We start from the raw sequence: 17,972 nt of genomic DNA on the forward strand, positions 1-17,972 counted from the left end.
AAAATTATACCACCATGGTGCATACATGTAGTTCTAGTTGTTAAATATGTAATTATCATATAACATAAGTTTTCTTTTAATATTTTGTACCTTACCACAGACAACTAATGATACATAATGGTGATCCTCAATCAATTCCTTTAATACATTCAGTTTATGTTGAGAAACTTGACCCTTACATGTTGATGAAAATAAAAGTTCTTTACACCTGGACGTTTTGATTCAAGTTTTGCTTCTACTACATGTATATATTCGGTTGGCCATGACAGGTTGTAGTATCGGTCCGGCCTGAAAAAACCGAAACGTCGGTGGACCGGAACAAAAATTCATACTTGATCACTACACACAAGGAGGCCTGCCAGGAAAATGAACATCCAGCGTTAAAATAAAGAGATTTACCTTAATTTCCGTCTCTGAGAACTAGTGAGAAGTGAGATAGGAAACCTAGTTGTATCATCCATGGTTATATTTGATGTTCTTTGAAAGATACAGGACAAATTGTCAACACTTTATTCATGTTTCTATCATTATTGAAGAATTTCAGTTGAACATGTGACACGCGTGAATTTTCAGGTACAGGTACAGGTCTGGACCTGGACCTAAACCTCTGTACCTGTACCTGTATCTGATGTTACGAAAAGGTACGCAGCCCTAGGTTGTGACATACAACCTATGAAGAAGCTTCCTTCTGTATTTTATTGAGTAGAAATTCTATCCTGTTGGCCATGACAGGCTGTCCCTTCTTGTTGACCTTCCCCAGTTGGACATGTCTCTTCCACCTCTCTTTGTTGTGTTTAGCTGCTGCTTTGATTCTCTCTTCTCTTCTCTGTTCAGCTTCCTGAAAGTACATGTTACAACAATTTAGTTATAAACAATCTAGTTATAGACAGAAAAGTACTGAAATTTGTGTAAAAAGTCACACATTACATTATCAATATTTAAACATACTCAAAAAAATCATACTCAAAACCCTTGTCATGCAGAGCCCATACATATATATATGGGTTGCACATATATATATGCTCCCTGCATGGCACCCTGTATATCTACAATTTCTTGTGCAAGTTGAATCACACTGCAGCGAAATGTAGTGAATGTGGAACTAACTACGCCACTGTGGGGTATACTAAGTCAAGGGTCTGTGACCTGATTAAGACATCAATTATCTGAAAATATTGTGTAAAAATGCCAGCAGGACAAGGGTTAAAAGTATGCTTTTAAGTCTGAATTTGAATGTTCAAAATTTGTGATGTGTTCAAGCATTCAGATCATGAAAAATGGAGATATTATTTTTGGTGTGTGTGTGTGTGTATGTGTGTGTGTGTGTGTGTGTGTGTGTGTGTGTGTGTGTGTCTGTGTGTGTGAGTGTGTCTGTGGTGTGTGTGTATGTGTATGTGTGTGTGTCTGTGTGTGTGTCTGTGTGTGTGTCTGTGTGTGCATGTTTGTGTATGTATGTGTTCGTGTTTCTGCATGGCCCTTAGGTTAGGTCTAGAAAAAAAAAATGTTTTCTGTTTAAGTCCTGAAAAAAATATGGTCGGTAGGAAGGGATTATCTTTTCTTTACTAGACTTTGGCAATCACTAGTAATTGAACTTATATAAAAATATTACACTTGAACAAAGTAAAACTTGCATGAGGACAATTACTTTTTAATGTGAATGTCAATGAAAATTAATTGTACAGCATTTCATTACGTGTCTGACCATAATTATGAGCTAGAAAAGGTCGATCAGCTCGAAAAATTTATGTCCCTTGCAGGGATCAAGAAAAAAAGGCTAGGGTTGGCAGTTTTTTCTAGTGTCAGTCGGGAAACAGGAAACACTTTTTTTCCTAGGCCTTAGGTTGTAATTTGGATATGGTTGGGTTCAGTACTAGTACATGTGTGTGTCCCAAAGAGAGAAAGTCATAAGAGAACGGGATTTCAAAAGAAAATTTACATTGTACATTGGGTTACGTTGCATCAGTAGTTGTCTAAGCAAATGAAGCTCTTTATTAATAAATTATGTGACATTTTCATCTTCTCCTGAAAAAAATTGTGACTTGTAAACATCATGGTTTCATGGGAGTTTGCATTGATTTTAATATCTTGATTAAGATCTAAAAGGAAATGCTGAAAATATGTTCTTGAGTGTAAATTGCAAAACAGTTACTAAGTGTTCTCCAAACTGATGACTTGGCCCCGAGCTGTACACACCTTTATTCTTTGTTCTTTCTCTGCCTGTTTTCTCTTGAACTCTTGTTGTTGCTTACTGAACGCTGTGACTGGCTTCTTCTTGAATCTTGAAAGAGAAACAATATAATAGTGTGTCATTTTAATAAAAGTCAAAAAAGTGTGTAACTTTATCATGGCTCACATGTACCTACTACTAGTACTAGTACATGTACATGTAGCACAACACACCAGTTCTGTACATAGAAGCACATGCTGTTTATGTAAAAAATTGTTTAATGTTCAACTTGGCTATCACATAATGACGGATACATTGTGATGCATACCTAAACCCAATTTCAGGTTCAGGTCCGGATTCAAGTCCAGAGGTTTAGGTTCAGTTCCGGACTTGTAAGTCCGGACCTAAACCCATGGAATATACAAAATTGCATGTTGGCAACCTTGCAATGTTGTCTGGGTGAAACTTTGGCTAAATAACATGGAGGCTGATACTTGACGATGCCCAATGGCAATGTTTTCTTCATTTTGCAGCAAAGATTTTGCAATCTACGGAAGGTTTTAGGTGGTTTGGAAAGAAAAGGGGTATGTGAAATGGTCTTTTATGGTAATAAGTCCGGACTCGGTTCTTGACTTTTAGGTTTTTTTGGACTTGAACCTAAACATTCTTACAAGTCTGGATCCAAGTCCAGTGAACCGGTATGCATCACTACGGATACATGTATGCATACTAGTACAAACCCTTTTTTTGGAAAGCCTTATATTTATAATTAATAGTATGTGGTATTTTGAAAATTTTGAATGATGACTCGACAAAAGTACAGAGAGTTTTGGTATGAGCCATAATTAACAACTAATGTAAGAAACAGAGGCAAGCAGTAAAAACAGAAAGAAACTCGTAATTCCGGGCCAGGGTTTCAACCCACGACCCACCAGGCCACATGACGTCACGGTGCTCTAACCATTCCGCTAAAAGGTCTAGACCCATTGGCCGGGTCAGTTGGCAGCGCCTATAAACCCCCCCACTGTTACACTAAGACTGGACAAAGCTAAATCCATGTATGAATAAAGTCTACTTACAGAACATACAAACATATTATATAATAGCTGTGTCCAGTATTAGGGTGACATAAATTAGGTTGGCAGAATTTCTCCGAAGTTACAACCATTTCTGAGTCAGGTTATGAAGTTATCAGGAGTTACATGTATGTTGGACTTCAAATAATGGCTAAGGGTAGGATGGTGGTTGCCAGAAGTTTTCTAAAGTCACACAGTTTTTTCAACTTACTTAGGCCACACTGATTTAATCTTATGGATGACATCTGCACATGCATTGATTTTCACCTGTTCTAAAAAAAATCATTTCTTTGGGCTGGAATTTTTTTATTCGCCCACGCGCACTAGTTAGAGGTTTTCAAAGGATGTCATCCCTCAAATTAAGTCTGTATGGCCTAATTATAATGTGCATAAATGCTTCCTACACCTTTTGTGTTCCTGTGTGCTGGTCTGTGTGTTCCCCCCCTCCCCATCTCCTGCTGCCTCTGTTGTTGTTGTTGTTCCGCCCTGTTTCCTCCTCTCCTTGTTTAGCAGCTTCCTGTATTCATACATCACCTTCTTCTTTCTCCTGTCTGCAAACCCCTGGCCTGACAGCACATGCAAAAAAAAAAAGATAGAACAAGAGAGATGTACAGAATACAAAATGTATAATACATTGTAATTCTATATCACTCAAGATCACAGCCCAAAGGCCAAAGATCCAACCTGAGCGATTGAGGGCTGGGACTTAGGGTGATGCAGAATACAGAGTGAACGATTATATTTATGTTTACCGAAGGAAAACATATTGTTTTTACTCAGTTTCTTCTCCAAACAGTGACCTCTGACCTGAACCAATGCTGTGTCTGTTGCCATGGTAACCAGTGTTGGGTTACATCATGTTGCAATTTCATGGTAGAAGGGGATATTTAGACTACGAGTCCTGTCTGACCATATATATGAAATGTGTTTGAGTAAAAATTAACAAGAATAGACCATATGCGAAGGTAAACATTAATGTATTTGCCTCGCAATTCGGAGTCGCAAATATTATGTTACCTTTATGATTTTATGTCATACCCACCCAAGAAAATCCTGGAAACACTCATTTCAATGCAAAAAAGTTTTCAAAACCCCCTTTTTTTTAAGTTGAGTGCAACAGTGCATCTACTCCCAAAAATGAATTTTGAGCCCTGCATATCACTATTATCAGACATGTGCGAACAGCAAAAGAGTTTCTGACTTGCACATGTGACAACTGCACATTGCTATCGGAGTCTAGATCATGCTCACCTTCGGCCTTGTTCCCTATGAAATCTTTCCTTGCTGCCTCAGCTTTCCATTTCTTGCTCCTGGTCTTGAAACTTTTCCGTTTTCCTGCTACAAACGTCCCTTTCGAGGAATGCACGGGAAATTTTGCTCCCTCGGAAGCCATGTTGGCAGTAGTGCTTGCTGGGAAATATAAAAGTCAATCTGTGAATACGGTTAAAAGTAAAATGTCTGTTTTTCTTTAAATACTCTGAAATACAAACATTTGGCCTTACAAGAAAACACATATATTTTGTAAAATCTAGAAAAGTAGACGGTTTTGCTTAATTTTCCCTCAGAAATGAGAAAAACCGACAAACTCCCATATTTACCCTATTTCACGAACCCCTAACAACTTCACCCACAATGCCATTTTCCAAGATGGCTGCGCACACTTAGTTTCGAGTCAGTTTGGAAGAGTTTTTTCTTTAAAAATCCTCTCCGAACGGAAGATTTAGGTTAGGAATCATGAGGACTGTTCTGATGGTGGCGGAGAAGCCCTCCCTGGCCCAGTCTATCGCCCAGATCCTCTCCGGGGGCAGTCTCAAGTCCAGGAAGGGAATGAATGGAGCCTGCTCGGTTCACGAATACACAGGTTGGGGGTACATTTTATTTTGTTATTACCTTCGCCAAGAAGGTTATGTTTTCAGTAGCGTTTGTCTGTCTGTCTGTCTGTTTGTGAACAGCATAACTCAAGAAGCTTAATATGCATTGTCATGAAACTTGGTAGGTGGGTAGGTCTTGATGAGACCTAGAAATGATTAGATTTTGGGCCCCCTGGCGGCTTTTGTAGGTACTGCAGCAGAACTTCCGGTTTTGATATCTCGCGATCTGGACATGCTAGGGTCACGAATTTTGGTTGGTAGATAGCTCTTGAGGTGGGGAAAAAGTGACATGTGTTTGGGCCCCCTAGCGGCTTGTTCTGGAACTGCAGGAGCGTTTGTTGAAATTTTTTCGAAGGATGATAACTCGAGAACTGGTTGACGGATTGTCGTGATTTTTGGTATGTGGGTAGCTGAAGGGATGCTTGACATAATCAGATGACAATTATGCAAATCAGGAGCTAATTTACATAATTAATGAGGAAATTCTATAAATCTGCTTTGTTCGATAATAGGACTATGAAACACTTGTGACATGTAATTGAGAATGAAAAAAACATCTGAGGATATAGATTATGTAAATGAAGACCTAATTTGCATAATTAATGGGAAATGTTCATAATTTCATAGTTGTAACTGCTGGGAATTTCATACTTGAAGTTAAGTGAAGGCGAACATCAATAAACTTAATTTATTCAAATTATGACCTCATTTGCATAATTTATGAGGAAGTGCTATAATAGCCTTCTTGTTAAGATAAAGCTGTCATTGGGTAGAGAATAAGATCAACTGATATAACTCATGCAAATGAGGGTCTTATTTGCAAATGAGGGTCTTATTTGCAAAATCAATTATCAAAATTAATTGTATAATTCTTCAACCGCAAGGGTTAACATCATTTGGCGAAGGTATGAGGTCGTGGAACTCTTGTTTATAATATAAGCAGTCAAAATATGACTGTGGAAGGGTAAGAAACTCTCTAACTTTGTGTTGTTAATACTAACAAAGACTGTAACGTCAAACATCAAGCGTCGAGAGTATGCTGGAGGACCTTGAGTGGGAAACACTACAGCAGAGATGGAGAAAAGCAAGGTTAACAACATTCTACAAGCTGCACCACGGAATGATCACTGTTGACTCCCGTAACCTGCCCACTGTCAATCAACACAAATGACAGACAAGACGGTCACACCCCCTGACCTACGACATGCGTCTTTGCAGAACAACACACAGGCAGATGTCCTTCTTTCCACGAACTGTAGCTGAGTGGAACTCCCTGCCTGCGGAAGTCGTGTGTGCCAAATCCTTAGACTCCTTTAAGAACAAGCTGGATAGCTTGCAGTAGCTGACATTTTCTGACACATTAGGCCACACCGATTTAATTCTATGGATGACATCCTCTGAAGACCCCCAAACTAGTGCGCGCTGGCGAAAAAAATAAAAATCCGGCCAAAAATAAAAATGCTACAAAACCACAGGAATACAAACCGAGTGGTATTGTGAATTTGGCGCATTACATAGCGACGTATACGATAGGCCGACACATGCTGGATTTTTGCGGAATATATGAATCGACACTGCTGACGTATGTACTGAGTTCTTGAGTCTTGGAGCTTCGGTAGCCTGGCTGCCGTCAACCAGAGTTATCACCACCATGCACTACCCAGGCCTAAAGCCAGGCCAGAGCCTCGGAATACGTGATCTTTTTTTTTTTTGAGATCGGGCGAAAATCAATGCGCGCGGGGATGTCATCCATAAAATTAAATCGGTGTGGCCTTACTTTGAAAAACATCAACATGCTACCGTGACCTCTGACCTCACCAACCAACCAAGTGTGGCAAAGCCATCAGAACGTTGATGTTGGCCGCCAATCCACTAAGAAGAAGAACGTTTCATTTTGTCACTGACATCGATCGATATCAAATTTATTCATAATCATATAAAAAAAATCTTATTAAAGGCAAGTTGCAAAGACGACATAATTTTTCTGCCTTATAATATATCATGTAACGTTACTCAATATAGATGACTCATCCCAACACTCCCCTTGTGTTTACTTTACCACCTTCAGTGTTCAAAGAATGACATATGAAAGGGGGCCTGCATGTCCTTTTTCGTACAGCCTTAATCAGGCCTTTTTTAATACTAGTCTTCATAATTCCATAGGCAGCCTCCCTGAAAATCAACGTAATCCGTAATAGTACATTTGCCACAAAGCGTTACATCATAATCAGCTCTGAGACTTAAATGTAATTCATAATCGGTGAGGAAAATTTTGTGTAAGTCGTAATCACTACCCCCCATGCAGGCACTCAGGCCACACCAATCTAATTTCTTGGTTGACAGATTCATTTTTTTCTGATTTGCAAAAATGTATTTAAATGCAGAATTAACTGCAAAATTCTTATATTTTGCCCTTAACAGTTGAAAACAGTCCTTTAAATTTCTTCCTACTAGTAGTTGTTACAGTTATTCCATCTTTCAATGCAGTGGTGTCATTAAAAGTTCAAAATTCATTGTTTAAATTTTGAACCAGCCTGGTGTGTTGACTTCATGGCTCCTATTATACCTTTTTGGGCCATAATAGGATGCCTAGGCCTGTTTTTTTTTTTTTTGTCCCACCCGCTCCATTATTTTTCTAGAAAAATCCGTTTACCAAGAAATTAAATTGGTGTGGCCTCATGTACAAATGTTGTTGTTTTTGTCCAGGAAAGTTCCATGGAGAGATGGTGAAGTTCAAGATGACGTCAGTGTGTGGTCATGTGATGTCACTGGACTTCCAGGGGGTCTACAACAACTGGGACAGGGTGGATCCGGTAAGGTTGCGTCATAGGCGGTGGGCTTAGTTTTAGTTGAGTTGTCAGCGCCGATTTGAAGTGCCTAGCGCCATACGAGGGGATGCGGAGCTGGCGCGGAAGTGAAATGCCGAGCGTCATACGAGCGGGTGCTGGAGGCACCCGAAGAGCGGCGAAGTGAGTGTCATATGAGTGGGAGCCGCTCGTCGAGTCCCAAGCTTGCGGCGAAGCCGCAAGCGAGGGACGAGATACCCAGCTAAATTTTAAACTAGGGCGTAAGTTAGCGCAAAGGATGACGGGAAATACTGGATCGCGCAAAGGGTGACGGGAGATACAAACTCCCGGAACAGAGTTTCCGGATGTATCGCGCGCGGTGTCTGGCGCGGCGCATTGACTCCCAACAATAATTCCTTGGCCTAGAGCCCATGGTTGCGCCATGAATTTTTAAAACAGGGCTCGAAATTCATTTTGGGAAGAGGTGCACTGGTGCACCCAACCCAAAAAATAATTTGGGGTCCACTATGTAAAACAAAACCTAATTACAGATCTTACTGCTCTTCTGAGCTTGAATCTGAAATGGAAGCTAACTTCAAAATTTTCAGAAAGTACTACGTAACAACAAAGATTTTATTATTTTTCTGACACTTACATGCCAAGAATATCCTGCAATCTATGATGCATAAAATTTCGATATGTACAAAAAGACCAGTACAAAAATATTCCAGTGCACTGACCCATAGACTACCACAGAAAACGAATGGGTGCACAGCTCGAAAGTTGGGTGCACTTTTAGGTGCACATGCACCCAGTATTTCAAGTCCTGTAACAGAATAGATCAGCAGCTGTTTTAGTTTCTAATTTACATAACAAGCTAGCATGAAAGTCAATCCAGCTTCAGGGCTCGAAATACTGGGTGCATGACCTTAGCAGCTGTGCACCCAATTTTTTTTCTATAGGTACACCAGTACACCCAAAAATTTTTGAAATTTACGTATGTCAAAATGTCAAATGTATAGAATACTGTGGGTTGGTGGAAAAAGGAGTCCAGTCCAATTGGCAGAAAAAGCAGTCCAGTCCTATTTGGGGGTGGAAAAAGCAGTCCGGTGGTTTCTGCGTGTAGTAGCGTCCCCTTGTGAAATAGGATGAAAGTGCAAGCGTTACTGCATGTCATGGTGGGAAGCCACTCATTGGATACAGCTACAGCAAATGCCAACAACTGCCTATTTGTAAAAGATTCCTGTTCCATGAGGAACCACCAACCTTAGCTTTTTTTTTATGGACCCCTGCAAGCGTAATAAGGGACAGGCATTTTTTCAGCTGATTGACCTTTTCTAGCTGCATAATCTGACATTTTGCAAACAGTTTTCCAACATTGACATTGAAAATATAAGTGTCCTCTGACGTGCAAGTTTTATGTTAAACTGGATTGTGTAAGTTGGATCACTAGTAGGATCGTAAGTGTTAACATCATCTGGGGAAAGGTATGAGGTTGTGCAACTCTAGTTCTTGTTTCTTTTCTTGCGTAACAGTTGTATTGGATACAATGTATGGCAAATAATCAAATACTACTTCTTTTAAAGTTAAACTATTTCCACTAGCGTACTAATCTGACTTCACTACATATACACATCATGATGAAATATTACATTTCACATTGTTGTGACACAATTTCTCTTTTGTATAGCAAATGTACATACTAGTATTGACCTAGATAGACAGATACAGAGTCGGGGCATGATATAATAGCATGTTAAAAATTTCTTTACTTGTCCCATGAAGGGTTATTTTACTCTTACATGACATCATTAGTTTTTTTTCCTTTCTTCATTATAGCAGGGACATATCATCAAGAAATGGTACTCATCTTCAACTTGAGTCATTCATTCATTCATTCATTCATTCATTCACCTTTGAACTTCCATTTCCTAATTATGCGTCCACAGGCAGACCTTTTCAGGGCTCCAACCAACAAGAAGGAAGCCAACCCCAACCTGAAGATGCCAAAGTTTTTGGAGCTGGAAGTAAGTTTTTTTCACAGTGCTAGAAAAAAAATGCTAAAAGCTTCCAATTCATCTTTAGTACTCTACAGAAATATATATTTACGAATGTATAACACTTTATGTACAGATGATGTTATTCCATAGAATTATGTACAGTACTACACATGTATATTCTTAATATATGTATTTATTTAGTATTAATGACAAGAACTACATGAATTCGATATTTTACAATTAGACAAGATATGTAAGAAACACTAGTGTCAAAGTAGGACAAGTTTAAACACCTGATGTCATACAAGAACGAATACATTGTATATAGCAGACAAACTATGTAATTATGTTTCCAAATGTTTCAAAAAGAGAGAAGAAAGGGCAACTAACAGTAGATGATAGGTAGTATATAGTATTGTTGTAATGTATAGATTCCTAGCATTAGAAGCGTTCCAGTACTAGTATGAAATACTCATGTTTTGCATACTGCAAATTGTCCTCTTGTGCATTGCCCATCTGGGCAAGAACATGCAATAAAGATTCATTGTGTATCTATTCATTATGTAGTATAAAAAATCAATTTCATCAAAAACTGTAGTATTGATTTCTTATACAAAACATAGGCAAAATTAAGATGCTTCAGTTATTACCTCCTATACTACTTGAACTGCGAAATTAAAGTTGCCACAGTACCTGACCAATGCATGCCCGTAGCCAGGGGTTCAGAGGAACCCCCCACAAGGCTCAAAGGTCCACTTTTTGGTCCCCTTTTTGTGATCCACTTTTTGGTCCTATTTTTTAATGTAATGGTCCAAGATTTTTCTTGAAAAGATCTGGAATCGTAGAAAAACTGCTCCCTTTGTCATTGAACAGAAATTTATCTCTGATTTTTTCTTTGAAATCCTCTCAAAAACACACGAAATGCCGTTTCAGAAGGTTCATTTTTCAAAATTTTATGGGGGAGCATGCCCCCGGACCCCCCTAGGAACCTTGCGCCTTTGGCACTTGCCTTGCACCCACGGCGCTCGAGGTCCCCTCAAGCAGTGGGAAGAACCCCCCATTCAAAATCCTGGCTACGGGCATTGAATGCTGTGAAATAAGTGATACAACCTTTCCTATATCAATGTTCTACTGCTGATTCTAGGCTCGAGGAGCAGACATCCTGATCCTGTGGCTGGATTGTGACAAGGAGGGAGAAAACATCTGTTTTGAGGTCATCGATGCCGTGAGACCCAGTATGAACAGACCCAGGGGCAGGGAACAGGTAAAACCTTACCCAGTATGAACAGACCCAGGGGCAGGGAACAGGTAAAACCTTACCTTGGCAGGGCTCAGAATACCTCCACTGGTGCTTGTAGTTGTGTACTTGTAAGTCGTAAGTATAATAAGCAACTTTGTAATATAGAAAAGGACTTTTTGGCGACGCCTCAGGGGCAGAGCCCTCTGTATAGCGCTGCAATTGGGTTGGAATTATTCAAAAAATTCTGCCAATGCATTCCCTTAAGGGAATTTCTTTTTGGCAACACCTTGTTGGACCTACTTTTCAAGCAGAGGTTGGTAGGGAAGATCGCTATCTTTCTATATATGCTCTGTTTTTTCTTTTAGGCCATGTTGATTTGATTATATGGATGACATCCGCGCGCGCATGAATTTTCGGCCATTTCCAAAAAAAAAAAGTTTTCAACCATTGATACTGTAAATCGTACAAAACAGTTGCAAAATGAGCAAAAATATACCATAAGTTACAAAAAAAATTAATAAAAACTATACCAATGTCGTAGAATGCCAAAATCAAACGAAAAAAGACGAAATTGTAAAGAAATGAACTTGAAGACTAGATTATTCGCCAAACCATATTCTGTGCCATTTGCTCAACCCTCATGACCACGTAGATTTCATAATGAAAATAACTTTTTTTTTGCAAAACTTTTTTTTTATTCGCACGCGCGCATCAGTTTTGGGGCTCCCGGAGGATGTCATCCATATAATCAAATCAACATGGCCTTACTTCCCCCACAAAATGGGGCATATACATGTATAGAAAGGTAACGATCATCCCACCAACCTCTGCTTGGAGAGTAGTGGGACCAACCTTGGCACATAGGCTTGGGGCATGAGACATGCGGTAGTCTGTTCTTTTTTTTTTTGCGATTCATGTATTTCAAAAAGGTTCTCTAGATGTAAATGACGACCAAAATGTCTCAGCTATTTGTCTATTGTTTTAACTATATATAACTTCATTCTGTAAATAATGATCTAACATTGACATAGTGCTGAATACAGACTTCTGCAGATCGCCAATCAAAGGTTTCCCTTATATTGGACCAGCATTATGTCATCACAATCAATCTGTAAACCTTTTTCCCCCTGCAGTACATTTACCGGAGCAAGTTTAGCGCCATCACGGAGACGGACATTCGTGGCGCCATGATGAGGCTGGGAGAACCCAATGAGAACGAGGCCATGTCGGTGGACGCCCGGCAGGAGCTTGACCTTCGGATCGGCTGTGCCTTCACCAGGTTTCAGACCAAGTTCTTCCAGGTCAGTTCAGGTGAAGGTCAGGTGAAAGTCAAGGGAAGGTCCGTTAAAGGTCAGGTAAAGGTCAAGGGAAGGTCAGGTGAAGGTCAACGGAAGGTCAGGTAAAAGTCAAGGGAAGGTCAGGTGAAGGTCAAGGGAAGGTCAGGTGAAAGTCAAGGGAAGGTCAGGTGAAGGTCAAGGGCCGGACAGGTGACCTTGACCCTGAATAGGGTGACCTTGACACATGGTGACCTTTAACCTCTAGTATCCCAGGTGAAGTATAGTGACCTTGACCAATGGTGACCCTTAACCTCTTGTGTTCAGGGCAAAGTATGGTGACCTTGACCCATGGTGACCCTTGACCTGTTGTGTTCCAGGGGAAGTACGGTGACCTTGACACATGGTGACCCTTAACCTCTTGTGTTCCAGGGGAAGTAAGGTGACCTTGACACATGCATGGTGATCCTTAACCTCTTGTGTTCCAGGGGAAGTACGGTGACCTTGACAAATGGTGACCCTTAACCTCTTGTGTTCCAGGGGAAGTACGATGACCTTGACACATGGTGACCCTTAACCTCTTGTGTTCCAGGGGAAGTACGGTGACCTTGACAGTAGCCTGATCTCGTTCGGCCCATGTCAGACCCCGACCCTGGGGTTCTGTGTGGACAGACATGACCAGATCCAGTCCTTCAAACCTGAGACTTACTGGGTCATTCAACTACAGGTAATACATAGTACACTCACTGCAACTTGTAGTGTATGTATAGCCTTTGTTACAAAATTTCCTGCTGTCTGGGGCTGATTTGGCCGAATTACTCTAACTGTAACAGTTACTGTCACAGTAAGGCCACACCAATTTAATTTGTTGTTTCTCAGATTTGCCCTGTCCATTTTTTTTTCTAAATCAACTGCAAAATGCTCGAAAATGAAAGATATATTTTGGCGTCAACAGTTAAAGAAAATCCTTTTCTTCCTAATAGTATGTATATAGCTAGTTGTTAAAGTTTTACAATGTAACAGACAATTTTGTTTCATTGAAAGTTCAAAATCTATTGTTTTAATTATAAACCAGCCTTGTATATATATGTTCACTTCATGGCTCATATAATTGTAACATTTCCGGCTATCATGGGGTGCCTTGGCCTGTTTTTTTTTCCGCCCTGTCACTCCATATTTTTCTAAAAAAAAATCTGAGAAACAACAAATTAAATAAAAATATTATTGGTGTGGCCTAAGAGAAGTGTATTCAGTGTCCTAGCCAGTGAGCATCCAACTTTTTGTTTTTTAACAAAATCTTTGATGGACAAAAATTGGTATGTTCAGGAACACGAGTTTATTATCTCTTTTGCTGTTTGCGTCATTTTTTTCTAAATATACAACATGTTACAAGTCACTGTGTATGTACAGGTTAGCGGTAAGAACAACTCTCCCATCTGGCTGGACTGGGAGCGTGTGAGGCTGTTTGACAGAGAAGTGGCTCAGACTTTCCTCAACATTGTCAAGGCAGCCAAGGAAGCCAGGTAACGGTTCACTTCCAAGGATCCTTGTACAAATGTATAGCAAACTTCTCTATAATTCAAAACTACTTGTTTAAAGGCATCCAATGCAATTTTAGGTTGGCCAAAATGAATTTTTTTAGTCAGTTTATAATAATAACTGATATCTGTGAGGCAAAAATCTGATATTACTAAGAAAAAGCGGTTGCTTGTTTTGTATTGTATAATAATTTTATTATCAAGAATACATAAACTTAAAAAAAGTATTGTTCTGTGTACCAGTTAGTGCCCAAACTTGTTCTTAGGCCACAGCAAGTCAATTTTATGGATGACATCCTCAGCAGAATCCAAATCTAATGCAATAGGGCAAGAAAAAACAAGGTGGGCCAAAAAAAGCAAGATTCCTACATTTTCAAATATTGACATCATAAATCTTGTTAAACAAGAAATTATACCTATTGTGCCAAGTTTACTGACAACTATTACATCAACATCCATTTCTCACTGAAAAATAAAAGTTTTCAATCATTGACATGTGTATTAAATGGTTTTGATTCAGTGAACATCATGTAATCTATACATGTATATATAAAAGGAATAAAATACCGGTACATTACTGCATCAAAGTAAAAGACAAAGCAATAAATCAGAGCCTTGTCTTGTCTTCTCTCTACATAGTTATCTGCCCATTTTTGGCATGCTGACCACTGTCAGAGGGTAACAAAATTTCTGATGTTCTTTTCCAAAATCAGGTGAAAATTAATGCGCGCGCTGATGTCATCCATAAAAATTACTTGCTGTGGCCAAAAGAATATATAAGGAGAGTATTGTTCTTTGTACCACCAGATAGGGTGAACTTTGTCTTGGTAGTAACACTAGAAGTGTAAGTGACCAAACTTGTGCTTACTTAGAGTTGTGAGCGTGACTAAGAAAGAGAAGGCCAAACAGCGGCCCATAGCGCTGAACACGGTGGAGTTACTGAGAGTGGCGAGCTCCTCGCTGGGCATGGCTCCACAACACACCATGCAGGTGGCTGAGAGACTGTACACACAGGGCTACATCAGCTACCCTCGCACGGAAACTACACACTATCCGGAGAACTTCGATCTCAAGTAAGTATGACTAAGCACGTCGGCAGAACGCACTGCACCTGCGCGAAACCCGTAATGTATTGTACATAGCACTTCGACAGAACGTCTCATATAAGGTCGTACTAGCGCATATAAGGTTAAGATCCCGTCTGTAGTTTCCAAATGTTATGTAGGAAAAGATATCCTTTGCAACAGGCAAAAATTCCGATGCAACGTTGACCAAAAATCCACCGAAAATCGTGAAAATACAGGGTTCTGCGCAGGAGCAGTACGTTCTGCCGACGTGCTGTATGACTACATGACTTTTACATGTGTTCCCATGGCAAATACCTCCAGACTGCAGAGTTCATTTCTGCACCACACAATCAGACTCTATAACAGTCAAATGCAGACTTAGTTTTTATGTATTGTACATATTATAGTTGTTGTGAATCTGTATGACCTTGTTCTGTTCGTATTCACATTGTATATATAAGGTCAGCACAATTCATTGGTCCATAATTTTTTTATGTACTGCTGCTATGCTGACCACTGTTTGAAAAAAAGAACAAAGAAAGAAGACCTGTATTTTACACATCATGTAACTTTTCCAGAGGCACCCTGAGGCAACAGACAGGCAACTCATCCTGGGGACCAATAGTCAGAGAACTGTTGGACAAAGGCATTCAGAAACCAAGGTAGGAACAGCAGGTTAGATACTAGTACTAGCTAGTATATAGTAGTCAAATTTTCACCTGCTTTGTTAGTGCATTGTGGTTTTAAGGAACATTCTACTATAGAATCAAAATAAGTTTTCAATCACTTTTGTAGCTGGTCTTGGCATTGTCATTTATATGCAATAGACATGTACAACTAAATTTTTGAAGTGTCGATGGTGTAAATGTTGTAAAGGCTGCAGCTGCTGATTTACTTTCATAATTAGTTCTCAATTGCAATTGGGGATTTTCAAATATGATCTGACCAATCACAGGAAGGGTGCTGATACAGGTGACCACCCTCCAATCACACCCATGAAGTCTGCTGTGTTCAGAAGGTGTTAATGCTGTAAAGGCTGCTAATGTGTATGCTAATAAGTACATCTCACACCATTGGTCCCTTCAAATATGATCTGACCAATCACAGGAAGGGTGCTGATGCAGGTGACCACCCTCCAATCACACCCATGAAGTCTGCTGTATTCAGATTGAAGGTGTTAATGCTGTAAACTAAGGCTGCTAATGATTTAGGGCTATAGGTACATCTCACACCATTGGTTCCTTCAAATATGATCTGACCAATCACAGGAATGGTGCTGATACAGGTAACCACCCTCCAATCACACCCATGAAGTCTGTTGTATTCAGAAGGTGTTAATGCTGTAAAGGCTGCTAATGATTTAGGGCTATAAGTACATCTCACACCATTGGTTCCTTCAAATATGATCTGACCAATCACAGGAAGGGTGCTGATGCAGGTGACCACCCTCCAATCACACCCATGAAGTCAGCCACAGAGTCAGAGCTGGGAGGGGAGGGCTGGAGACTGTATGAGTACATCACAAGTCACTTCATCGCTACGGTGAGTCTTTTAAAATACACTTTTCTGAAGTGTGTAGGGTACAATCATTTTTGTTGCTTGATAACTTGAGGACTTAAGTGTTTCAAAGTTTGAAATAAAATTGTAGATGTTTCACCAGTCCTGTTCTCCTTCCCCTTCCACATACATGTACATGACTGTACTGGATATGGAAAATTTGAAAAAATAAAGTCCTTAAAAAAAATTTAGCAGTATTTTTACTGTACAGTAATTATTGGTGACAGGAGTCTAAATCCCTCCTACTATGAAATTGCAACATTATGTAACCCAACATGGTGACAGACATCAACAAATCAGGTTATTGGCTAGGTCAGTACTTTTTGGAGAAGAGGAAGAAACTGAGCAAAGACAGTATGTAACATAATTATGGAAAAAACAAACTTTTGCAGGCTAAAACAATTTTGTGTCTGACGCTCATGAGACTAGTACTGGGATGAACAGACAATAAACCAGAGAAGTGATTAATGTCTTTCCCAGCTGTCAAAAGACTGTAAGTACCTGCAGACCACGGTGAGGTTTGACGCGGCAGGAGAGTCATTCAGCGTGACGGGGAAGACGCTGATCGACGCGGGCTACACGGCAGTCATGCACTGGCAGGCCATCTCAGCCGAGGAGAGCGTACCACACTTCGAGAAGGGGGACACCTGCACAGTCAATGAGGTATTTTAGTTAGGCCTAGAAAAAGATGTGTTTCCTATAACCCAACCGACCTTAGCTTTTTTTGTGTGTGTGTGGACCCCTGGTTCGAGCACAACTCTTCAGAAACCCATTGAGTCTGAAAGTGAAACTTGTCTGCAAGGATCGGAACTTCTTTCCGCAATGACTGACAGACTGTACTGGAGACAAAACTTCACTAGCTGCACCTCATAGAAGAAGAAGAAGGACCCCTGCAAAGGAAATCAATTTTTGGAGCTGACCGACCTTTTCTGACACCTGAGTGATGAAATGTTGTACAATTGGTTGACATTAACATTGAAAATAGGAGTGTCCTTATGCAAGTTTTACTGTATTTCACAATGTATCAAGAAAGCAGTCTTGTTTTAAAAACAAACTATTTTTTTTCTATAAATTATAATTCCTGAACATTTATATAATGGTGGCACGCAAGTTTGTTCAACTTATTTTTATTCTGCCACCAATGCAGAGATATGCACGGAGAACAGACTTACTCATTTTCATCAGAGTGAGGAAAATCGTGTTAAGTGCCTTTCCCAAGGACACAAGATTGATGGCATGACAGGATTTGAACTGGGACCTCTTGGTTCTGAGACAACTGTCGTTACCCCACATGACCCCACTATATGCCAAAAAAAAACAGTTACTCAAGCAACTGGATATGATTTTGAAAACGTCAGACGTTTCAGCTAGTATCCACTAGCTTTCGTCAGTGACT

General features: G+C 39.9%; 2 protein-coding genes across 2 annotated transcripts in view; one reads left to right on the forward strand and one right to left on the reverse strand.

The window, feature by feature from the left end:
• Nucleotides 1-118: 118 nt before the first annotated feature.
• On the reverse strand, nucleotides 119-4,939 carry LOC109468237 (rRNA-processing protein FYV7-like). The gene is made up of 5 exons (XM_019766488.1): nucleotides 4,842-4,939; nucleotides 4,495-4,653; nucleotides 3,650-3,809; nucleotides 2,194-2,278; nucleotides 119-838 (listed from the first exon to the last, which is right to left on the reverse strand). The coding sequence occupies exons 2-5, from the start codon at nucleotides 4,634-4,636 to the stop codon at nucleotides 671-673; spliced, it is 555 nt and encodes a 184-aa protein (XP_019622047.1). The 5' UTR covers nucleotides 4,637-4,653; nucleotides 4,842-4,939; the 3' UTR covers nucleotides 119-670.
• LOC109468234 (DNA topoisomerase 3-beta-1-like) overlaps nucleotides 4,883-17,972 on the forward strand; it is a 22,780-nt gene continuing 9,690 nt past the window's right edge. Inside the window, 11 exon segments of the mRNA XM_019766486.1 lie at nucleotides 4,883-5,104; nucleotides 7,821-7,927; nucleotides 9,850-9,927; nucleotides 11,045-11,164; nucleotides 12,274-12,441; nucleotides 13,007-13,141; nucleotides 13,825-13,937; nucleotides 14,825-15,025; nucleotides 15,598-15,681; nucleotides 16,441-16,561; nucleotides 17,057-17,239. Of these exon segments, the coding sequence (XP_019622045.1) occupies nucleotides 4,978-5,104; nucleotides 7,821-7,927; nucleotides 9,850-9,927; nucleotides 11,045-11,164; nucleotides 12,274-12,441; nucleotides 13,007-13,141; nucleotides 13,825-13,937; nucleotides 14,825-15,025; nucleotides 15,598-15,681; nucleotides 16,441-16,561; nucleotides 17,057-17,239 (1,437 nt within the window). The 5' untranslated portion in view covers nucleotides 4,883-4,977.

Source organism: Branchiostoma belcheri, unplaced genomic scaffold (assembly GCF_001625305.1).
Source record: "Branchiostoma belcheri isolate BF01 breed outbred unplaced genomic scaffold, Haploidv18h27 scaffold196, whole genome shotgun sequence".
NCBI lineage: Eukaryota > Metazoa > Chordata > Leptocardii > Amphioxiformes > Branchiostomatidae > Branchiostoma > Branchiostoma belcheri.